General features: G+C 42.5%; 1 protein-coding gene across 6 annotated transcripts; it reads left to right on the forward strand.

Annotated features, from left to right (window-relative positions):
- The first annotated feature begins 339 nt into the window (after positions 1 to 339).
- Positions 340 to 24,384, forward strand: LOC131259930 (uncharacterized). 6 transcript variants are annotated; one of them, XM_058261541.1, is made up of 11 exons: positions 340 to 831; positions 6,778 to 6,886; positions 7,002 to 7,357; positions 8,915 to 9,034; positions 10,163 to 10,257; positions 11,717 to 11,965; positions 13,346 to 14,812; positions 16,211 to 16,316; positions 17,397 to 17,486; positions 18,283 to 18,514; positions 22,507 to 24,384. In XM_058261541.1, the coding sequence occupies exons 1-11, from the start codon at positions 727 to 729 to the stop codon at positions 22,830 to 22,832; spliced, it is 3,255 nt and encodes a 1,084-aa protein (XP_058117524.1). In that variant the 5' UTR covers positions 340 to 726; the 3' UTR covers positions 22,833 to 24,384. The 6 variants fall into 6 exon arrangements, with proteins under 6 accessions (XP_058117524.1, XP_058117525.1, XP_058117528.1 ...); XM_058261542.1 differs by having other exon boundaries at positions 17,397 to 17,474; XM_058261545.1 differs by lacking the exon at positions 22,507 to 24,384 and adding an exon at positions 18,667 to 19,343.
- The last annotated feature ends 1,246 nt before the right edge of the window (positions 24,385 to 25,630 follow it).

The following is a 25,630-nucleotide window of genomic DNA, read 5'->3' on the forward strand; positions in this document are numbered from 1 at the left end:
TGAAAATTTGACATGCTGAAAAAATCGTGTTCGAATTTATTTTTCGAACTCGAGCAATCATATGATTGCATTGCACAACATTATACAGATTGAAACATTTTATTTATCAATATTTTGCATCACATAAGACATAAAAAATTAAGAAAATAATTTTAGTGCATTTTGAATACCAGGAATTGTAGGAATTGCTTAAAAAATATTCAAAGTGGACAATTCCGAATTTCAACTGCAATGCCTTTCGACGCCGCAGTATAAACGCATCGCCCAGCCACGAATGGCATTTGACAAGCGTTGCAAACGTCAATGCGATAATTTGTCAGTCGTAGTTGGAAAGTCAACGACAGTGGTTCATCAACGTGCAAGTTCCTCGTTTTCTGTGTGCTATTTTTCTAATCAGCCCTTTTCGAGGTCATTTGCTCAAGTGAAGAAAAAATCAGTTCGAAAGTTACTCAAACACGTAAAGGTTAGACCGAATCGTTAGCAACTTTTGTGGTGCTTCGTTTTGAAAGTCGATTCCTTGTGGGGAAGTGTGGTCTTTGATCGTTCGCAAAAGTACTGCGTACGTGCGTGCGTGCGTGTTGTGTCGTGTGTGCCCGTTACCACACACAGGAAAGGAGAAAACCGACGTGTGCGTCGCGTGTGAAGTGTGTGCTAGCGTGCCTATTTGGAAAACAGATTATCGGTGCTACTAGAGAAGCAGAAGAAGCAGGGAGGGTGACAACCAAAATGCACACATTTAGTGAGACGGGTACGGGTGTACCAGCGTTTCTGGCAAAACTGTGGCGCCTGGTCGAAGACGCCGAAACGAATGATTTGATATCGTGGAGCACGGTGAGTGTGGGTATTGCGGGTCGTACCATGTTGAAATCAAGTGTAATCGTGCACAATTTAAGGTTACTGCGGTACCATTTCCATCGGGCAAATAATTCAACAGCAAATCATTTCTCATTCAGTATGTGTGTTCGTGCAACCAGATCGACAGTTTGTGCCTACCCCCCTTCTCCCGCTTTGTTCACGATGCGTAGGCTGTGTTGAACGGGCATGTACGAGATAAAAAAAAGTTGTTACCACATTCGGAAAGTAATTCGCAGTCCTACCCTGAGCTTTTCAGTGCGGCAACATCGCAGCAAACGAGTGGAAAATCAAGTATCCAAGAGAGAAAGAGAGGGAGCTAGAGAACGTGAGAGAATGAAAATAGCAGTGTAACAAATAAAAATGGCCGACATTTGTATGTTTTTGTAGTGTTCGATGCAGCCGACGTTGTGTGTCGCTTATGTGCATGAACGAGGTGCTCCGTGACCGGTCAATGCCTGCTTCGCGTTCGCCTTTCGTGTGATAATTAGCGTTTGTTCCTGTGCAAACAAAGCAGCTTCGGATGATAATTTAATCAATTTCTCAACTTTTCAGTTGATCAAAAATGGTTTCTTTTCATTCTGTTCCTAGATAGAGATGTTTCAAATATGATACATCAAACGTATCGTAACGTCGTCATAATGAACGTCCTTCAAGTAGTTCGTTTAGGGGTTTGTGGTTAAATTTTCCTCCTGTAATATGCGCTAACGTGGGCACCCTTTTTCATCCATCGTTCGTGACGTCATTCTGTAGCAAAGGCCACAGCCGTTTCTTCCACCTCGATATTTACTCGCGAACACTTTGTTTGCCTGCCCATTTTTCGGTATGTTTTTGTTGTTGTTTTTGTGATGTTTTGATGTCGACGAATTACTGAGGAACTGCGCGAGCGCACGATCACCAGTTTACCGGTGAAATTTATTTGTACACCACAGACGCACACACGGAACCCGGATGGCGAAACACTGTTGCACTACGAATGATTATGGAAAATTTTGGTTTTCCTAGAATAGGGAGAAGGAAAACGAATTCCACGAAGGAAAATTCATTCTTTGCACTCCATACTGATACTGATTTTAATCAACGCCCCAACACGAACGCATACCGCGACGTGTGTGTAATTAGTCATTTACGTAACGTAATGTGAGGTTGCGTTTATTTAAAGTGTGTTATTTATTATTTACCCCGTAATTGCCCCATGGGCTTACCACCACGAATGTCTGTCCCATACAAAATATCGTCATATCAACGAATCGATTAAATCGTTCGGGGGGTTTACTGTATCGTACCATCCCGTCGTCCTTTTGTAGGTTATCCTGGCAGCGTTACAGAGCACCCCCCACGTACCAACCCACCTAACTGTTGTGAAAACAATTTAATTCGACAGTTCGGCGAACGGAGCTTGCTGTTATCAACAGCGATAACAAAAACAAAACACCGTCCCACGCAGAGAGAAAATATTATTTTTGGTTCATCATAAGGCAACCGTCGCCCAGGTCGTGATCGGTGGCAAAATAACGTCTTGTACAGCGACATTCACCACCAACCTGAAGCAGCACTGACACCTGAACACCACCTCGTCGTCCTCGGGCGGCGAAGTTTGCCTTTGGTTGTGTTATCCGGGCGAGAGCTGGTCTGGTTGGGATATCCTTGGCTACCTGCGAGCTAGAAAGCCATGGTAACCGTCGGGCGGGCACCATTTTTCCAACCGATGAAAAGCCTCCCCAACTCGTCGTCTTTCGCTGCCCACATGAACCAAAATTGTTTTTGATTCTTTCCATCTGAGGCCCAGGGGGGGGGGGGGGGGGGGGGAGAGCCGTGCTATCACCGTCACTTCATTCAATCGCTATGGCTTCTGGGAAGTTGTTTTCGCGTTGATTTTAATGAGCTCAATTAGCGGAATCCTGCAATGGGTGCTGCGTAGCTCGAGGCGCAAACTAAGTTATCTAAATAGATTTTTGGAAAGTATCGAGCTCCAGCACTTCACTGTAAGTACCTCTGAGCCTTGGGCGTCCTCGATAGTTGTTTATGACTATCTTTGACTCTTTTGGTATTTTTAAATCTTTGATGTACCTCTCCAGGACTGCATTAGCTTGGTATAACCGTTCCAGGTTTTTATTTTTTTTTTTAAATAAATATGTTTACAGCAAACCCCAAAAAAATTCATGAGGAAGAGAACAGTAAAGATAAATATATTTTGAATCACTGAACAAGGCTAAATCAGTAGGTCTCTGTTTCACTGATTCCCTTAACTAATAAAGTAGTATATGGAATTGGAAAATGCAATTATGGTGGTGAAAAGCTCCACTTTATTTTGCAGCTTTGCGTATATGCTTCTAACATGCAGACTCATACCTTCTCTTCGGAAGGTTAAAAAATATCGTTTTTAGCGGCATGGCCGAATCCGCGAAAACAAGTGTCTTTGAAAGAGTTTCTTACTGGCAGAGGCGCTGCAACGAGAAAATAAAATCCAAACGGTGGAGCCCGTCCTGGGTGTGTTTTATAAAAGCACCACAGGTTTCAGTTTTCTTCAAATAAAAGCTATAGCCCATAGATATACCACATCCGCATCATCCAGTGTGTGTACAGCTTTTTCGCTGTATCAACAAAACAACCAAGCCAGCCCATACCAGACACTGTCGAAGCCAAGACCGACAGCGAGATCCGAATTTATCCCCCAAAAACCGCTCGATGTGGCCGTTCTATATGGCCCAAACTTTTTGCCATGTTTTCTTCCTACCTTGGCGTCAGTGTTATTTTTCTGAATCCCCTGCGATACGAATTTTATTTGCATTTGCAGTTTTCTCCCCCATGCGCACGATGATGCTGCTCCGCCCGTTCAAGTTGCTTTTGATTTTATAATGATGCATTTATAGCGACAAAGTGATAATCGGATCGTATCGGAGTGTAGAGTCGACCAACCATCAACCTACCAGACCACTATTTCGTTTCCAGTCCATGTGTCAATAAAATGGTGGCCGATAAAGTAAACTTGTTGTAGGAAAAAAACGACTTAGCCATAAAGTGATTCTAATAAAAACAAGTTATTCAAAAACTATTGAATAAAAAAAACCGGTAACTCAAAAATAAAAACATAAGTTTTCCATTTTTTTCTAAAGTTAAAAATCGGAATCCAGTCTGCCTAAATGTAAGATTTTGTTCTGTGTATAATTTATTTAACACACAGAACATTTTGTTGATTTTCTTTATCATTCACTTTTTACTGCTGCCATGTCAAACGCGAAAACAGCTAACCGGTTTTAATTGACTCTTTTTCTTCTCCCACTCTCCCATGGAGGTGTGCGTGATGCTGTGACACGATTCACGATCCAAGTGGGGCTCGCTTTCGGCCCCCTTTCCGCTTCGCTCGTTCCGTCGTTCTCGTGTGTTAGCCAATAAAAATAGCTTCTACGCTGCGGCGTTTTTCCATCCCGCGACCACCTTCCCGATCCGCGGTGCGTTCTGCTTGCTGCACCGTCCGATGGTACAGAGTCCAACACCGCGAACCGCGCGATCGTATGCTTGCTCTGGCCCTCCGGCTCCTACCCCAACTCGTCGCACCTGTTTTTGCTGCAACCACACCACAAAGTGGTGGTCGGTCCATCGCACAAACCGGATAGTTGTTTTTCACATATTTTCTCCTCCCCACACACACACCCTCTCCGAAGGAGGAGGGGATGTTTGGTGGCGTGGATCCCTGAGTGGAGTGGAGATATGGTGGTCGTCGCTCCGATTTCGGTGGTGAGACTTATCAACTCGACAAAGTGCGGTCATTTCGCCCTTCCCCCATCAGTCCTAACGCGCTGAATGTGAATGCCTTCGATGATACAACTATTATGACCACCATTAGGAGCCGCCACTTACGCTACACTACTACTTCTAATGCTGCTTATACCGCTAGTGTATCCGTTTAGTGTCTAGAGTGGAGGCCCGAAGACGACGCTTCCCAAGTCCGTGCTGCCAGCAAACATTTTCGGGAAGATCTTAGGAGAAGATCTTTTTCAGGGTCACGGCACGATCACAGAGAATACCTACGAATTAAACCACGCCGTACAGCTTGCTTCTCCTATGTTGATTTATTCTTACGAGTGAACCTGCGACCGGTTTATAAATTGGATTAGACTCGGAGCGTTCTACATTGTATGGACACAATGTTTTCTGACCCACCATACTCAAGATAGCATGGGTATGAAACCGGTGCACAACGTTTGGTTTTGGTTAGAGACAAGATCGTACAAAACAAAAACCAAATGAAAACGATTTCAGGATGCGCACGGCGTACAAACAGCTGGCACTATAAATTAAATAAACTACTCTAATTACTCGGCAAATATGGCCGGAAACTCGTAGGTCAGTTACTAGAGGTCACTTGCTCAACCGGTGTCGTTGGTGTTCTAGCCCATTATGTATACTCTTTAAATCGTTAATTTGTAGATTTCATCGACTTGTTTGTTAGTCAACATATGATGCTTTAATTACAACTTTGATTAACGGAGAAAAGATTAAAATTTTCTGATTAATACACTCGTGACACTATCTCTGTCACAATAAATAGCTGCGAGTGTAAAACTTCACGAGTAATATCTATTTCTTCGCTACTCCTAAACTTTATATTTGAACTGAACTATTTAAAATTTGTGTTTTCCTCTAAATCGTGGAAAAAATCAATCTAAAAAATTTGATCCATCCCCATCCACTTTCAAATAAAAAAGTTCATGGTTCCACAATGTGGTGAAATTGATTAAAAGGGCACACGTGTTGACCTACCGAAACGTGTCACACGCAACCATTTCCAATGCAAAGATCTAATTTGTTAAACATGTTTCGTTAGCTGTTCTATATTAGTGCACCGTGCTGCTTTTTGGCGAAAGTGGTTTTCGAATATTACCTTTGTGTATCAATTCCGCTCCGTTATTTGTCAAAACAAATTTTCACCATATGAGGAACCTTCCATGCTTGACATTATGGGTTTGTGATCATACAATCTATTTCCGGTACACTTAGTACGAAATAACACGTGTCCCTTAGGCCCATGTACATTATGAAATCGAAAGTAAAGGGCGTAAGACTGATTCGTCCCACGTAATCAGTAAACATCAAAGCCATTAGATTTCGTTCAACATTAGATTCGTCCACAAACCAGGCTCGTCGTGGTTGCAATACACTCTCATGGGAAACAGTGCGTCCTTATCAACCATCGGCCGGCTGCCTCGGGTTTCGGGCTTTGCCCACACTTCAATGATCGATCCTATCGTGGCCCACAAGACGCTGTGGACGGCATCGTGACATTTCGTTTAGGTAGGGGGCTAGTATGACAATGCGTAATAGAATTTTTCTGCCCGTCACTATCGCTTTTCGGGGTTCGTTTTGGTTCGGCCTGTTGTGGCTTTTACTGTCACTGTCCACCGTTTTTGCGATTACCGCCGCCGTTCCCGTTGGATGGGGGCCCTAACTGATAAAGTCTATCCCTCGTCGGCCCCGGGGCCGTCCCGTAAGCATTACTCTACCAGCACTCTAGTTTCTTTTTTTAATTTATTATCTCGTTCTTGATCTATATGGCCCCTCAAGCCATTTGTTGCTGCAGGTCGAGCGATTAAGAAAGTATTCATCAATTTGGGTCTGGCAAAAACAATGTTCCTTTTCTCCCGTGGCCTTTTTTTCGTTATCGACCAGAAATTGGCAACCCGTCTGTGATTGCTATTTCCCGCGTGTGACCGGCCGTTATCCGATAAGCACAATCTGATTCAGTAAAAACTGAAGGCTGTTATCAATAAAACAAGGAAAAAAGAATACGGCGGGGGCGTATCAAAAACATCGTAACTGAAACGCGAAAACAGTCATCACTTATCAAGGGTTTATTTGGTTCGTGTTTTATTATCACTTTCTTCTAATCACGTGTGTTTTTTCCTGCGTGTTTCGCCCCCTCAGGATGGCCGGAGCTTTATCATCCAGAATCAGGCGCAGTTCGCCAAGGAACTGCTGCCGCTCAATTACAAACACAACAACATGGCCAGCTTCATCAGGCAGCTGAATATGTGTAAGTAAACCGGAACTCTGGTAGAAACCAATCGGTCCGAACTTTTAGCTGACGAATCTCCTTTTTGGAAATGGATTCTAATGGTGTTTTCCATGTGTATGCAACGGGTTTTCAGATGGTTTCCACAAAATTACCTCCATCGACAATGGTGGCCTGCGGTTCGACCGGGACGAGATGGAGTTCACGCATCCGTGCTTCCAGAAGGACCATCCGTACCTCCTGGAGCACATCAAGCGCAAGATCGCCACCTCCAAGCAGCAGCAGCTGCAGGCACAGCAGGCCGCGGACGACAAGAGCGCGCTGAAGCTGGAGGCGGTCAGCCGGGTGCTGAGCGAGGTGAAGAACATGCGCGGTCGGCAGGATTCGCTCGACTCGCGCTTCCAGGCGATGAAGCAGGAAAATGAGGCGCTCTGGCGCGAGGTGGCGATCCTACGCCAAAAGCACCACAAACAGCAACAGATCGTGAATAAGGTGAGCACCGCATGACGGGTTGGTTCAGAGTTGTGCGGCCGGAAAACCTTTCAAGTAGTCGAATGGAATCCAGTTTGATGAAGAGATTTAAAAAACACAATGAAGATACAAATTTTCGTAAAGTAGAACTGGAATAACGAAAACAATTTCTTGTAATGAAACTTCTTAGGCATGTAAAAATTACTAAATTCACAAATTATATTTATTGGATCAACTATAGAAAATTTACATTTGCAACCTTGACGAATTCATGATGCATTCCAAAGATGCATTCTACACTGTTACTGTGCAGGGCATTGAAAAAGTTCCCCTTACAATGTATTCAATTATCCCAGTAAAGCTTCTCGGCATCAGCACCTGAAACGTGATGTACGGGTCACTCTCCACTTATGCAACGCAACAATAAATTTATTGGAAGACAAATGACATGGGACGCGGTGATGATGATGGGCGACAACCGTAGCCAAACGAAATTAAACCGCATCCCCGAGACACATTCTGCGGTACAAATGTTCAAAATTTGCATACTTTGATGTTATGTTGATATTATGGAACGATTTCTTTGCTACCTTCGCTCTGGAAAAGGCGCTCTAGAAAAGATTTGCCGAACATGCATGCGGGACAAGAAGAAGCAAAATCCTTTTTTAACTTTTGAAACTAAGTTATTTATTTATACACCCTCCCGTAGAGGGTGATGCGTGTTCAGCTGGCAATGTCTAATGGTACCCTTTTCTGAAAGGTGTATAAATTTTTGACAAATTATTCTATATGAATAAAATCTTTCGAGTGATAGTAGGGGGTCGGTATTGGTAAGTGGAGTGTACCACCTGGTCTGGTGCATGGCCGTGGTGTGCTTATAAGCTACAGGAAGAAACTGACACTTTGCAAGCCAAATTCAACAAGGCTTTGTGGAAGAACAAATTCATCCCAACAACAACATTACGCCACATCGCGCATCAATAGCGCTCTATCAGAGCGTCACCGGAATTGTCCACCGATCTATGATGAACCCGATGATCCTGATTGGGTTTCAGATTTTCTTGTTTTCACCATGCCTACCACTGCTCCGAAATAATAGCACCCGCTCATTCGCATCGGGTATCAGTTGACATGGTTTTTTGCTCACTTCCAGGAACGGAAGATAATAATCTCTAACGAGCAAAACCGCGCGCTGTGTAAGGCACAGGGCTCTGTAGGGATAGGGAGTGATGAACATTGAAGCTTAACGCACTGATTTGGTGGTTTTTTTCCCTCTCAATTCCTATCTCATGAGTCTGAAAGTCATTCGAGGTCATATGCAACATGGGAAGGGAGGAAAGTGGAGTTCGTAAAAAATACGACGGATGACGCACGTGCCAACAATCAAGTGCCAAACAATCAGTTTGCCACAGAGAGGCCCATGATACTAAATGATTTTGAGAAGAATTACCGCGCGTAGACGATTTGCCTGACTTATTTATGTGTACACAAGAAGCTTAGCAAAAATACATTACAAGTTAATTAATTGATTATGTGTAATTAATAACACTTACGGCACTTCTCTCCCTTTAATTGCAGCTCATCCAATTCCTGGTCACAATTGTGCAGCCCTCCCGCGGGGGCCTCGGTTCGATGGGCAATGGCAACAACAAGCGCCGATTCCAGCTAATGATCAACGATGCGCCACAGCAAGCAAAGGTGAGCATTATTGCCTGCGATTTAATAGTGTCTAAGGTGTCGATTGCCAATTTTCCCCCCGGGGGGAAAGGCAATTAAAATAAAGAGAGATATCGACCAACGCCTAAGGGCGCTTCCTTCTTGTAATAGAGACTAATAAGCTTTACCTTTATCAGGCGACTTTGGCTTATAAGATTAGCACGTGGCAGGGAAAGAGCTCTGTTTATGTGGCAGTGAGGTATTATCTCGTTTTAGAACGGGGAAACAAATGTTTATGTTTTTTTTTATTTGCTTTTCTTAAACAAGTATCACTTTCAAACGAATCGGAGCACATGGTATTATGATATCGGAATAACTAGCTACAATTAAGATTTCTGTTCCGTTCGAGGTTTTTTATAATTTGATTATTGATGTGATTGAGTTTATTAGAGAATTAGGAATTCATATTTCTATCAGGGATTCATATCACTATCAGTGATTCGCATTTCAAACAGGGACTTTCGATTCATATAAGAAGAGTAAAACGATTCAATGAACTAGAGAAAAAATACGTTACTGGTTTTGCATAAGGTTGGAATCGAATCCGTGAGTTCCCTGTTACATCTAATAACAAGGGTTTAAAACTAAAGATTCTAATCATCGTCTGATTCAAGTCTTTCAAAAGAGTTGTTATTCTCGTTACTCAATTCACATCAAACATACTTTTCTGCTTCGGATGATATGTGTATGAACTGGAAATAGCGTTATTGAAAGTAAAAAAAATCCCACGGTGATGGAGTACATGATCAAGTCGAAGGTTGCTCACTAATAAATAATGATTTCCACTACCTGGAAACAATCGATACAAATATAAGGGGGGAGAATTCTTCTTACACACGATGTCGGGTAAAAGGTGCACCGAGTGCTTGCACCATCGATAATTCATAATCTCCACTATGAAGAATCTGTGGTAAATAAAAAATAAGAACGAATCTTAGCCGCTTCGTTGCGGTCTTCCTCCGTAATCGATACAAACATTCATCTGCCCATTGATTGATGGTGATAATATGATAAATCATTTGCGGTTCCCTGAATCCAGCTGGGCCTTCAAAAGGGATTAAAATCACAAAATAATATCGTTTCTCTCTGTGCTTACCCTATTTCTTCCAGCTCAAGAAATCGGACTACAGCGATGGCGGTGCTACGATTGAGGAGCTAGGCGAAGCTTTGGAGGAGGTCGCATACGCAAACCAGCAGGAACTGCTGTAAGTAACATCTCCTCATCGTGAGTTCTTTTTGTTTTTGTTGCAGCTTCTTCGACTTTTCTGTTTTACTACGGACAACGAACAGTATTATTCTTACGTAGTCGCAAGGTAGTGTAAAAGAACAACCCGTAGAGTGTGTGTTGGGAGAAGCCGTTCGTCTGCGATGTATGAACGGTATCCCGACGGTGGACTCCACGGTCTTATGCAGTGTTTTTTGTTTAATCAAACTTCTTCGAACTTCTTTTTAATTTGTTCCCCCCTTCGTAACGCAATCTTTCTGCCCTTTTATGTAGCGCGTGATGTTGGTGCAGACAGAGGCATGTTATGTCGCCACCATCATATTTGTTTCACAAACTTTTGCAACTCGCAACAGACTAAACACACTACACACTGTCATATATAAACACTACACTTAGCTAACACATTTACTAAAAACACAATTGTTTTTAGTATAGATTTCATATAAGAGCTATTTTTGTTTATTTCGTTTACTTCGCTTGTCTTTCGATCTCTTGTTTTAAGGTTAGGTGCATCTTCTCCCTTTCTTCGTTTGCTAGTTTCATATTTCGATGGTTCAATATCGTTCGGATTGTTCAGATAAATGTACCGTTTTTCTGGTCGTGCTTTCTATATCTTGTATCCATGTGTAGTGTTACCTTTTAGTTTGTGTATGTATAAAACCATTTTTATGCATTCTCAAACTAATTCTTTAAACCCTTAATTCTTTGTAGATGGAAGATTTTTCTTTATTTTCGACATACTGTTTTAAAAGCATGTGCTGCTGTCAAGCAGTGCTCAGTATCGTCCGTTTTGGTAGAAGCAGCGTATTTTTTTTTTGTAAGTGAACTAACTTATTGACTGTTTTTTCTGCATTTAGTAGCGTAATATCGATCGAATTTTGTTGAATGTTTGAAACGATTATCTTTAGTTTCAAATCATTCGAATGTTTAGTTCGGTGCATGACAGAAAATATGTAATAACCTATTTGTATTATTATTTATTGTTGTTGTACCTTACTACATAGCTGTTTGATACAATTCCATTCGTTTGTTTGCTCCATTTTTTTGCGTAGGTCATGTCTTTTGCTAGTGCCAAAAAGTAGACAAATTGAATAGACTCATAATAATGCTTTTGTGAGAATGCGCCGCAAACGCTCGTTTCTCAGGTGCAAATGTAATGGAATCGAATTTTGTGCATCACTCTGCTTTGGGCTGCTGTTTGCGCCCCCTCTCTTGCCTGCTGCCCGTATAGTGTATGGACCCCTACAAATACCAGGTCGGGTAGTTCGATGGAGTTTGCCATTTATCGTTTGACAACGACGACTAGCTTCCCTCGATCGAGTGAGAGAAATGCATATACGGAGTATATATTTGTTTGCCAACAAGCATATTTTTGTATATTGTTGTTTGTATAGAGCTTTCAATCAACATGATGCCTCCTCCTCTTCACTTTTCTTCAGGTCAAAACAAGACAAGAGTGATAAGAAAGAAATACCGGTCGTAACCGCGCAGATCGTGCTAACTCCTCCGTCCACCTCAACATCCGCCACTTCTTCTTCTTCTTCTGGCACCGTTGTCGGCAAGGGTTCGAAGGCTACTAGTAGTAACACTGCGACGCTGGGTGGTGGTAGAACGATCGTTAAGATACTCGACCGTGGTACTAGCATTATTAAGAAGCAGAAGGTGCCGCCAGGCGGCAAATCCAACAGGTAATGTTCGACACCCAAAATTTAACGGTAGCTACCGTTTAACCTTGTTTTTAACAACTGGTCCACTCGAAAAGATGGTTGCTTTCTCCAATGGATACCCCCCTCCACCATCGATTCACTTTAGTCTTTGCCCATGAGAGGAGTTTGCAAAATTGATTCGAATATATGGTCCTAGGATTTCGTGCCTTCGTTCTTGTGTTTCTATTTTTGGTAACGCCCTAGATACTTTGTCTTAATCACTGTGCTTTAATGTTTTTCTTTTCATTACCGAAAGTTTGCTAATAATTTGTCCTTTCAAATGTACAAAGTTCTACTATCATTGGTCCCTCAATCATTTGAAAATCGGTTCCTTACTTATTCTACCCGTTCTTACGTAGTTGTAAATTAGTCGTTTCTGAAGTTTCAGAGTTTTTGATCCCGTTTTGTCTGTGATCTTCTTCGCAAACGAGCAATTTATCGGCATTACACTCATCACTCATTTTGTCTTCCGTGTTCAATCGTCACATAAACTCATCTTCATGATACAAATTAACTCAACTTAGGAAATGGTGGGGTCAGTATGTCTCATACATTTCCGTTACAATTTTTTTTCTATCTATTTTGGCGTGCTTTACTAGTGCTGTTATCGCTTCCTTTTTTCACTAGTGCATACATTGCATTTAACCCGGCGTGTCCTTTTTTGTACAGTTCTAACCGTAAAGATTATGTGTGGACCATGCTGTAATTGGCTTCTAGGGTACATCGTTCATTACAAACGAACTAGGTAGACGTAAATACAAACTCCAGGTCTCTCAAAGTGCAATCAATTTACGTATGAAAAGATTCTTTGAGTATTCGGGATTTCGCGTTAAAAAGGAAACAGATTCATTGCGTCAAAACAACGGGGGTCAGGCGGAAGAGTTCTTTGAGGACCAATTTCTTCGGACGCCAGTTAACCAAAAGGAATCAAGCCGAAGAACAATGACGGGTTAAGCTGTTCCGTGGTGGAGCAAATGGGGACCAAAAAAAACCGTGTGGATACGAAGATGGCAATCTCTGTGATCTAGGCGTAACAACTGCCAATAACTTACACAAGCACACACACATACACATACACACATGCCAATGTACCTAACATCACCAGGGATCGTCCCTTCGTCCTTTTCGCGAGACAACGTTTACTCCTACTGCGTGACAGCTTACCTTGTTGTGAACCGGGAATTGGAGCAATGTGGCGTTTTACTGCACAGTGATCCACGTCACAAAAATGCTCCTTGAATATACGAACCGTGAACGGCAAGATACCCGAGAGAGAGAGGGGGGGAATATCGAGAGAAAAACCGAGTAGCTTTGCGATTTTGCGATGTGATCTGATCTTTTCCCCCTTCCTTGTGCCGACAGGAACTCGGAAATACCGGAGGTTAGCTCGCCGATGTCGTTCACGGAGCGGTCACCCTACCATCGTACGGCCACGCCGGCCATGTCCACCGGCGGTAGCAGCATCAGGAGCAGTGAGGCGGGCGACGGTGGTGGTGGAACGAGTGATGAAACGTTCGAGGAAATGTTTTCTACCTCCCCGATGAGCCAGTTCCGTGCGGTGGGAGGTGGTGGATCTTCCAAGTCGTCCGGCGCTCGCGTGAAGGTCGAGAAGTTAGGCCAGGGACAGGGACAGCAGCAGCATCAATACGTTATGCGGTCGCTAAATACAGCCAGAGGCAACAACAGTGCGCCCACCAATCTGGCCCAGCTGATCGAGAACGCGGTCGACGAGGACGAACTCGAGAGCTACGGAGACATCGTGGAGCAGGAACTGGATGAACAACAGGATGAGTCTAACGCGGACGATGAAGAGGATGATCCTGATGCGGTGCAGCACGGCTATCTGGTGGATCACGTTGACGAGATCGATCCGACGATCGTGCAGCTATACCAGGACGGCGATAACGACATGATGCTCAACACGCCGATGGTGATTCGGGAGATGCAAAAGCAGCAGCAGCAGAAGCAGCAGACGAAGGAGCGCCAACAGCGTCTTCAACAGCAGCCCGGTGGAAAGAGAGGCGACAGCTTGCTGAAGACGATGGGTGGTGGAGGAACACTCAGTGGTAATAAGCGCAATGGCGGAGGAGGAACTGGTGGTTCCCAGCGCAATCAGAAGAGTCTACTGAATACGCCAGTGAAGACGGAAGTCGGTGGCCTTAAACCGATGATAGTCACGAGGGGTGGCAAAAAGCTGGCGTTGGCTAATGCTGCCAAGAAGCAAGCTAATGCTGCTACCGGCGGTGAAGACGACGCTTCGCCAGGCCCATCTGGGTACCAATCGGGTGGCAGTACCCATAGCCCCTCGCCGCCGGCCTCGATCTCTCCCGCATCTGGCCCGACGTTCATCACTGATGGACCCAACAGTGGAACCAGCAGCTACGTCACGGCGAGTGACATCCTTCCCGGAGACATTTTCGAAATTACCAACGACCAGAACACCCTGGAGGGAGAGTCTGGTGGAGACGGCGGTAACGGGGTGATGGTAAAGGACACCAACCCATCACCGATGCTCAATGGATACAGCTTCATCGACGGCGGCTTCTACAACCCGAACGTTAACATCAACAATATCAAAGCTAGCCGACAGCAGCAGCAACAACAGCAACAAGCACAACAGAACCAATCTGGCCAGCAGCCAGAACAGCAGGCACAGCAATCAACGGTGGCGACGACAACGACGCCAGTGGATCGCGCCGACGAATACGACGAGAACTCGCTCGACACCAGCATGCTGCAAACACCGCGAGCGGCTTCCGGCGAAAACAACGAACAGCAGATATCAAAGTTTGTTAGCAATGATTCTGACGTGTCCCGGTTGAACACGGTGTTAGTATTTTTGTCTGGGAAATTGATGGCCGACAACGCCCATTCGATTATTAGTATCGCATCAACACCAACACCTGAGTCGCGTCGAGGACACGTTTTATATTTCATTTCTATATATTTTAACAACAGTTTTAACTATATAAAAATCGCTAAAATCGCAACGCACATCGAGCCTCACCCACCAGAAAAAGGCAATCGGCAATAATCGGTAGAAAATAGCTTAATGCAAATAGTAATTTTAACCACAAATCGGGCTGTGAGAAAATGCGGGGAACTCGAATCTCCCAACCAAAAATGGTTTGCAACCACACACGCGCACCAACTTCTTCATCCCTATCAAGCCATATTTACGCACTATCACTCATCTTTCGAACTTGCTGCTTCGTCTTCTTTGCACCTTTCGATGGTTTTTACCAAGTCTAGTCTCGTTAGTCGAGTCATCATATCTTTCGAGTTTTTCGCTCTATGGTTCCCTGTTTTCGATAAACTTTTGACATTTCTCCCAACTCCTTTCCTCTCTTGTCCGTTTATTCGCGATCGCGATCTGTTTCTTTTACCTGTTGGTTTGATTGTTCAAGTTGTCTTTTGCTGTTCCAAATTATTCTTCCATTACAATGTTATGCTTATTGTGTTATTCTTACGTAAAGCTTAAATTAAGACAAACATATTGGCTGTTACTGTTTCATACTACGATCAAAGCAAAGGGTGGCCCATTTCAAATGCGCGTGAAATTGGTTCGATGTTGTGACAAACATTTGAAATGGATCTTTCCTAGAGCAATCATTCATCTCTTCATTGTTAAGTATACCTCCGGTACCGGTGTCTATCATTAGATGATCGCACGGACAAATAACACCATCAGCAGTACAACAAACTCACAGAGGGCTAACCTATTCTCAAATGCAACCGCCAATCGTATCCTCCATCGATGGCTAACTCATACACGACCATATTTACCGTTTGGGGTTGGGGATCTAGCTGTGAGAGATTAGAGGAAGTAATAGAGAGCCGGAAGACACGCATTAATTTCAGCAATCGGTGCAAACTACAGCATAACTATTGTGTCCAATTTTTTGCGTTTGCCTTCAACTGCTGGGTGAGCTCGTTTGGCGCACACCGATCGTCGCCCCCACGTTGCATATATAGTTCGCGTCTAAAATGATCGAGAAAACAAGGATGTCTGGCGATATTAATCGAAGGTGGTTGCGTGCCCGTTCTCTTCTTTCCTTTCTTCCTTTCAATGTTTTTATTTCTTTTCTCTTTTTTTAACTGTCGTGCCAAACACACACACAACACACCATTTACACAATTGTTCCGTGCTTCTCCGTTCGTCGTCTTCTTCCTCATCCTCGTATGCACGTACGCACGCACGCACGACACGATTAATTTCATTTACAGGGCCGAATACGGGCAGCACATTGATACGGTTCAGACGGATCTGGAGTCCCTGAAGGAGCTACTGAAAGGCGAAGGCTACCAGCTCGACGCGAACGCTTTACTCGGGGTAAGTGAGAGGCCGGGGTGGGTTTATATGAAGAGGCAAGGAGAAGGTCTTGAAAAAGAACGATTATTCTTTTGGCGATACTTTTGAACTGAAAAATGCGTTATTTTTCAAGCTTTTAATTGGCCCAAAAGTTATCCCCTGCGCACACAGTAAAAATCAAGGCGCCTCAATGATGGTCCTTTCTTTGTTGGTAGAGAAATTCATTCAATTAATGTGGTGTTGGTATACCTTTGTTTAATGGACACGAGTACTAACAAAAAGGACAGAGGAATTTCAATATTACCAATTGGTATCCAATGTATTCGTTGTCTGTGTTTAATTAATGTTTAAGGATTTCGATCAATCCCACTAGACTCTTTGTCGTGGTAACTTCTGTTTTAGCTATCTATTAGCACTGGTCGTTTGATTTGTGTACGACTTTTTGTCCGTCTTGTCAGATTTTTTTTAAAATCGCTGACTGTGGACGTCTTTAAATGATTAAACGCTAACCCTTAATGTGATGTAGTGCTGTTCTATTTTTCATGCGTGTCAATTGTTTTCTTCTCTCTTCCAACTACGTTACCTTTTTGCAAACAAATGTAAAATCACACGTTGAACGTAAAACAACAACACCCACGAACCATTAACTCAATTCCAACTTTTCCGCTACGTTGCTTTTTCCGCTACGATATTTTTCCATTCCGGATAATATTTCTACCGGAAACAAAAATGCAAATCGTAACCTAACGCGTTTTATTTTGGAATTGAATTTTGGTATAAATAAAACCAATTACTTACATTTGTGTGGCTGTGCGTGCTGCTTTGTAACTGGCAACACCCAACCCAACTCGCAACCCCCCTGCCGATGATGATTATATTGATGCTGATAACAATGATGATGATGATGATGGAGCAAATTATCTCCCTGATCGTGTGTGCCGCAACCACCAACGTAACCATCCACCACCACATCTGGCCCTATTGTTGTGTGACTGGATGATCCGAACCGTGATGATTGCTGATGATCACAAATATTTTATAATGCAATTATAAAACTCAATTCACACACGCCCTACGCCGATCCGTGCAACACACATACAGAATGCTTGCTCGGCGGTTCCAACGTACGGTCGGGTGTACTTCCCGTCGGGCCCGTTCGATCCAGATACCATCAATAAGGTTAGGACCGATGTAAGCATAAACGATAGTTAGTAAGCGAAGGATGGCCGCCGCGTGCCGATGGATGTCCTTGTGAGAGAACGTAAAAAAACTACTAAACCATCTCCCCGTAAACATTAAAAATCAGCACTTGAAGAGAGATGATCGATGCAGATGAAAAACGGAGATGGGCTTTCGCAAGTTCTAGTAAAATTTTTCGTGAATTCCTCTCTCCTGTTCCTTTAGAATGTAAGTTGTAATTGTGTGCTAATTTCCGATCGAATTACAGTCCAAACAAAATTCCAACACACCCCATATATAATTCAAGCTAATCGGCTCAACCATGCGCGGTGTGGTCGTCACAAACACGTTCTTCTGGAAATGAAAGATGGTAAAATTCACAAAAAGTTTCACACATTGAACCGACGTTCTAGCGGAACGATTTGGGGGAAAAAACACTTCATTCTGCGTTCTCACTTTCGCTGGCAGTTTTCATTTCACAAAATGTTTTTTAATTCATAATAATGGAAATTGAGCTGGTTAAGTTGACTCCTTGCTTTTATAACTCGATATACTTCTTCCAACTTATCACATCAGTTCAATGCACGTTTCCCAGTTTTATAACACTACTGCACATACTGCCAACCGGTTTCGTCGAGTTAGAACCATTTCAATTTCCAATTATGACAAACAACTCTTCCCGTTCGATTCTCTCAGTTATATTTTTGTTTTTTTTTTTTAACCCTATTCTCATTGTGTGGCATTCCCCTGCCATCCTGCTCTGCGTTTGATTTCTTCTCTTCCCACACCATCATGCTCTGGTGTACAGCTTTTCCACAACAACGAGGACATGCTTGGGTACGATTTCCCCATGAACCTTCCGGATCTAATGTCGGACGACCAGCAGCTGCAGCAACAGCAACAAAGCTTACAGCATCTGACACAAAGCTCCCTGCAGCAGCAGCAGCAGCAACAGCAGACTCAACAACAGCTACAACATCTCGGCGGAGGAAGTAGCGGTGGCAGCGACAAATCGGCCTCGTCCAGCAGCCCGACACCCGGTACGTAAACGGGTAGCAGGTTTTAAGAGCAATTATAAGCAATATTTTCGTCACTACGCTCGTATGCTTAATTAATGAGATAATCTTTTATTTCTTATTACATTCTTGCCCATTGTTGATCAATAAACTCTGGCAAACACATTCCTCCACAGCAGCGCGATTATGAAGCAGTAAAAACGTTGTAAAATGTTGCGAATGATTATTGAATGCTGCTGTGCGTGTGTGCGGTTGAAGAAAAACAGACACTTCTTCTCCCGAATCCTGAGAGCAGCAAACACAATGGAGGTTGCAAGCGCATGTTTATAAATAAATGCAACAGTGAAACGATACGACATTGAGAGTATTATCACTTTGATTGGATTTCGTCGCAGGACCAAAAAAGAATAAACTTAAATACGTCTTGATTGAGAAAGGATATCGGATAACAAAGAAATGCATTCGGTCTATGCGCACCTGACTGTCCTTTATTCTTCTTCCCTGCTTCAGTATCAAAAATCCTTTTTAATAGCAAAACAAAAGTACAATTCGCACAAACAAACAAAAGCAGAGAGAAAGATGCTTTGCAACGAAATCTTTCGCTCCGCCGGATCTGTTCAAACACTTGTTCATACTCCTTCTCGGTTTGGTTACGCTGTACAGTTTCTTTCTGGTCAGTGTTTTTGTTTGTGTGGTGTAGTATTTTGTTCTTGTTATGTTAACACAATTGGCGCTCTTTTTCATAGTTTTCTCGAAATTTGGATAATTTCTACACAGAAATGCTGTGGTTTTGCTAGTATATAAGATACTGTACTAGTTATAAGTTGTTAAACATCATTTAAATTTTGTTAAATGGATCAATTCATCCCTTCAGTTACGTGTTGGTTAGATTGTGCGTATGTAGGTTATTTCTCGTTAGAATTTTAAGGGTGTTGAAGTATGTCTTTCTTTGTAGTAGAAAGGACTTTCCGTATTGTTTGTGCTTTGTTCTACGGAAAAATGATAATAGTAATTGATTTATCATTTGGAACATTTTTTTTCACATTGTGGGAGTTGCAAAGGTTACAACATATTGTAGATTATGAAAAGTTAGAACTTGCACCAGACGCGAATCCTCTCGATGAATATACGTCGTTTAGTAATGAAAGCTTAGCAAATGTATGAAGGATAACACAAAGATAGAGGTCGTTTGCGTTTGTGCTTCTCTGTCCATATTCCCTACGGGTCCGTGCAATGAATTTATCTTATGATATTTCTCTTCTACTTTCTTCAAATCACAAACCATAAACCGCGCAAAATAAACTAAGAAAAGACATATCGAACTGTTACAGCTACAAACAAATGTCCTTTAACATTTTTTCTTACCCAAAGCCTAACAGAAAAAGCATTCAATTTTTACTGTTCTCTTGTATAACGAAAAAAGAAAACAAAATTTCCTCGTCCCAAATACTTTCCCAGTGCTAAAACATTTATATTATTACAGCAACACTTACTGTATCCAATTCCCGTTTCCTGAAAGTAAACAAAACAAAAACCAACGCAAAATAATTATTACTATTCTCTCTAATCACAACAATCTGACCTTCTTCCTTTCCACAGGAATGTCTGTTGCGATGCAAAGATATGGTTGATAAAAGAAAATGGAAATTGAAAATGAATTGAGATAGGATTTTGTGCAGGATTTCAGTCTCTTCGAAAACAAAAACCGAACCACGCGCGCAAAAACCGTAACATGTCATGCAAAAAGTAAAACATGAAACGCCTGAATGAGCGTATATGGGTGCGTGTGTGTGTGAGCCGTGTGCGTGCGTGCGCCATCGTATCTTTCGCGTGCTCGAAAAAAGAAATCGAAAACGAGGAAAAAGTGGCGATAAATGGCGATGATGATCTTCCGGCGACACTAGAGTCGAGGAAAAACACTTGATATGTAGAATGTAATGCAAAACCAACGCAATCAGTCAAAAATCATCCCCCCAAAGGATCGATCAGATGCATGGGTCAATGGATGGATGCCTATAGCTATAGCATCGGATCAGATCGCCGTCTTATTGCCAATCCTTTAAGAACCATGTTTGATGCGCGCATAGCCACAGCCACAATCACCACCACCACAACCCGCCACCATCACCACCACCATACCACTCCGCGTTAGCTGGTCGGTTCGGGTTCTCCGCCGCGTACCTCTGGTTTCTGGTGCCCTTCTGCTGGTCCGTTGTTATCGCATTGTTGCATTCCGTTGGATCTGAGAGTTGTTACTTCGAAGTGTTGCTGGCGCGCGCGCTGCAGATTGTTGCTGGTGTTGCGGAGGAGGACTTCTTCCCGGTGGGCCTGGCACCGCCCCTCGTTGACTGTCTGCTTTGAGCTAGAGTTCGGTCGACGCGTGTCCTTGCTAAGAGAGAAAGACGGATAAATAGAGTGAGAGTTCAGAGGAGAAAAGGGGAAAAAAGGAAAGGAGCAGGTGCAATTTAAAGCGGATCCAAAAAAGACGCCCACGTTCGGCTAAAGCAAAAGTTGTTTGATCTAGAGACAGTACAGAAGTAAACCAAACGAATAATCACTTTCAAGGATGATGAGAAAATAATGATGATCGGGTTTCGCCAAGAGTTTGAAAATGATGTGGACCAATGTGTCTCTCTCACCCACAGGCCGGGCACAAGGTACTGTTGTTGTATGCTACTTCCCATTCACACAAAAAACACACCACATTTCCGGGGTGGGATCGAAGAAAAACAAATGTTCTCTTTAGATAGTTCAATTTGTAAATCTGTTTACTTTCTCCTTAATTTCATTTTACAGTAAAAAAAAATACCGCTTCATCAATATATGTTTACTGCAGACACACACAACCTCCTCCTCATCCATAGTCACAATCACTCCTAGTTAGATCCACTTATGAACCCTCATCAAATCCTATTTAATCCTTTTATCCTTATCCTGAATTCCTTTATCAGTCATTCACTTTGGGGTGTAGGTAAACATATTGCAATCAGACAAAACGATTTTCCTTATTTGTTTGAAAGTTGTCCAATCTTCTCTGTGTACATCTGAATGCTTGAGTACTTAAAAGAATGATTCGTATCGTATGGAAACAGTATGGGACCTTTTTCACGGCAAAAAGAAACTTGCATTTTTGAAATAAAACAAAACTTGAGTTCTTTGAATAAGAGGACACAAAATAAAAAGGAGAAGGTAAAAAAAATAGAAAAGATAAAAAAATTAAACAAAACATAAAGAAAAGAGTTTATAAAACATAAAATATTTAATTCAAGCAAAGCTACAACACACAACTACAACAAGAAATATACATACCTTTCCATACCATATGTGTGAATGTGTGTGTTTGAGACCAACATCAGTCGAATAGTGGAAATTCAAGCAATCAAGTAGGCTTATGAGGGATGGGAAAAAGGGATAGGCTGGGTAGGAAATGCCACCATTGAAAAACCAACAACAACAACAAACATATTTTGTCGACATACTTAAATTATTTATGGCAAAATTTTTAAATTAAATTAGTTTAATAAACAGTATGGGATAGGATAGATTAAAGAAGGCTGTGTTTAGTAACGAGAATGGAAGCAGAATGTTTGTAGCAACGTGTATGCTTGTGTGTATGATCGATCTATTTGGTGTGAATGTATGAAAGGTTCGTCTGACTTTTCCTTTTGACCCACCATATATCACCCAAAGGGTGTGAAGTGAAATATGGTAGGGAACCAGGGCGAAGCAGTAGGGATTAGTTGAAAACTATTTGAATGTCTAGCTTGTAAGGTGTAACGCTTAAGTAAAACTCCATTTTACAGCAACTAATTTTCTGTTTCTCTTCTGTCCGTTTTTTTCTGTATCTTCCGCACCAATCGCGTGTTGTCGAAACAACACCTCTTAATTCTGAAAATAAAAACACCTCAACGCGCACCAACGAAAAAATCCGTTCGTGCACAACCAACAACGATCATCCCGTTTGTGAACATCCACCATCTTGCCTGAACACACGAATATCGGAATCGCGCAATCAGGTGGTGGACAAATGTCTCCCGTATCCCCGGTGCCATCAGCACACACCCAGCTGATGGCCTTCAAACTCGGTGGCCACAACGGCGGCGGGGCCGGTAACGTCGGTGGAGCTGGCATGAACAATGGTTTCTTCGGTCCCGGCATTCACGATGGCGCTGGTGGCATTGCGGGCAATGGAAACATGGCCGGCTTGCTCGGCGGCGGTACGATGATGGGTCCGAGTGGATCGCTCGGTATCGTGTCCGGCGACTACATCGATCTCAACGAGCTGCTAAGCATGGACGGAAATGGTGGCCACGACGAGGACAACGCATCTATGATGGCCTAAAGATGGAAAATGTACCCAACATTTTGTGGCAGTCCCATATTTTTTGGCGTCGCAATTCGGTTTGACTTCAAAATCTCAAATCTTTCGCAAACGATCCCGTGCATCACTATTTTGAACCGCATATGCTGTTGATCGTTGATGTTTTTTTCCGCACTCTACTCAATGCCACACAAACGGCCAGCCAGCAATCCTGTATGCCATCGCCGGAAACATCATTTGATCAAGCGTGTTTCCGTCATTGCTCCCGACCGACCGCCCGCCTGCCTGCCCACCCATTCAACATTCGCGAGGAAGACCACAACCGAAATAAACAACGTTTTGCTCCAGTGAAAAGGCAACCAGAAATAACCATATATAGTGGTGCTGCAAAAGGAACCTGGTGGTGTTTTAAGAGTAACTGATATTAACCGATGCTTTCGTTCGGCAAGCTTCCTGGAGAAGGCCATCGGACAACAATTGTACGAAATTCCGGGACGGAAAAAGGATTACTTCACGCGAGAGTAGAGGAACGCTACAGAAGATTGATTGAGTGATAAACAAAGATTATTGAAGATTGAAGGAGAATTTCTACATAAATAACCACATTTAGTTACGAGTGAAAATTATCCTAGTTTTTTTTTTCTCGAGTGGAAATTAGTAATTGATTGTTTGTTAATGTGTGTTTTACTATTTCTAATTAAGCGATGCTACTAAATCCATTCCCACGAAGCCTTTCGATCGTCCGTTGAAGGACGATTCTTCTGCGCAGTTTCTAAAACACAAGGATTCAGTTAGGCACGACGATTGCGCGTTTGTCCCCTTTTGCTAACCCCTTCAAACGTGGGTTCGTGTCGTTTTAGTTTGTTTCAGTAATCGAAGATTTTCGTTAAAAGATAAGTCACTCGTTTTGAAAAGAATTGATGAAAATACGGTGTATCTTTACAAAGAAAAAGGGGAAAACATAACTACATGTTCTTCGTATTTGGTGTGTAAACTTGTATCCACATTGTGTGGTTTTTTAACGGACCACACTTCTGTGTTCTCTCTTGGAAGGACACACTCTCTCCCACCAGAGATCGCAGAAGTAAGCAATGATGTTGTTGTAGTTGGTGTTGTTTTCTCGTTTTTTCTTCTAAGCACGAAAAGGGAAAACACTCCCAACGCCTATCAACAATGGCGTAAAGCCTTGCTCAAAACGGTTGAATCCTGGTTTGATTGGAGTTCCGGACTCTCGTTTCGATGCAGAGGGTGAGGAACGTCTCCCCCAAGCCCAGGCCATATGTTTGAAGTTGGCTGACTAGTTGGAAAACAGGAGTTTACAAATGGATTGATGGTAAAACGATAAGAAAACAAGAATTAGATTGATAGATAAGTGAAAACAAAATGAAACAAAAGGGTGAAATAATCTACGTTTTTTATCTTACAAAGATTAATTCAGGCTAGCATTAGGCAATGCGCAAGCATAGGCACTTTTATGTAAGAACACGCAAACAAAAACATGGTGAAGGATTTTGCTCTCATATCTACATTAAAACAAAAAAAACCATACAAAAATTGCATTAGAAAGTAATCAAGATTGATATATACATATTATTTTACCATAGTCAACCGCTGCGTTATGTTTGTTCCACTTCAAGCACGAGGAAAGAGTTTCGAACATGCTTTCATTTAGTGTTTTCTGTTCGACATTGAAAAGAATAATGATTCGCTTATATCGCAAAACGAAATGTTGAATCTTATCGAGATGTTCTTTTTATGCAAAATCTCCCTTGCGAACCCAAGAAGGATTTACAGCACGTTGTACATATGAACCGAGGATTAGAAGAAGAGTCCCAGCAAAATCCCCAAAATAGAAGAGCTCACATTATCTTTGGGGGCGTGCATAAGAAGGAGCTTAGTAGTGGGGGGACAATAGAATATGTATAACCACACATGGAATCGTGTACCTGAACCATTCAGCGAAAACGGGACGCCAGTCCCTTTTTACATGACGAGCATGTAATATTGCGTTAGGGAAAAACAAAACTAAACGACTTTGTGTCCTGTTCTTTGTCAAGAGTCCCTAGACTCAGTCACGGAGGAAGATGATAGAAGAATGACTGATTATTCGTGCCGTGCATTAATCGTACTCTTTTTTCCACTTTGGATACACGAATCGGTTGGCCTGTCTTGTTTCGGTTTCCATTTTCCATCGCAGATTTGAGCCTTACCTCCTTGGGTCGCGACTGCGACGAAGCGTCGAACAAACGAAAGCATAATGGCTGAAGGTTAGGTGACGGAAGCTACAAAGTTATACATTAGAATACAGAATATATTCTACTTTACAGTAATGAAACTATGTTAGGTTTAAAGTACTACTACAGTTTACCTTTTAACAAACAACCATATAATACTACTATTCAGACAGTGTGTACCCCTAATTTCTACTCTACTTGATCGTTAAAACTGTCTATAATTGTTAACTGTCGTCGTGTCCTCTGTATACGTTATACGCATGTCAGTTCCCATTCCCCGTTCCGTTAAGCAACATGGAGTTTGGGATTTTCTGTTATGATCTGCGCATCGTAACAAATCCAGAAACCTTACGGCGTTTCGTAATGATTCACTGCATTTGGCATGTTCTGTTGCCTGCTCCGACTTGCATCAAATAACTTCCTTGTGCCTTTTTTTCTCTCACTTAAGGAGTTCTAAGTTATGTGTCGGATTTTGCAATTTATTCTAATGGTAAATAATTTTAGCTTGTTTTATATATCTTTTTTTAATTGTTTTCGGTAAGAAAGTGTTTCTTTTCTATTATTTCAATCGCTCCGTTCGCTCCT

The sequence above is a fragment of the Anopheles coustani genome, chromosome 3 (genome assembly GCF_943734705.1).
Source record: "Anopheles coustani chromosome 3, idAnoCousDA_361_x.2, whole genome shotgun sequence".
In the NCBI taxonomy this organism is placed as follows: Eukaryota; Metazoa; Arthropoda; class Insecta; order Diptera; family Culicidae; genus Anopheles; species Anopheles coustani.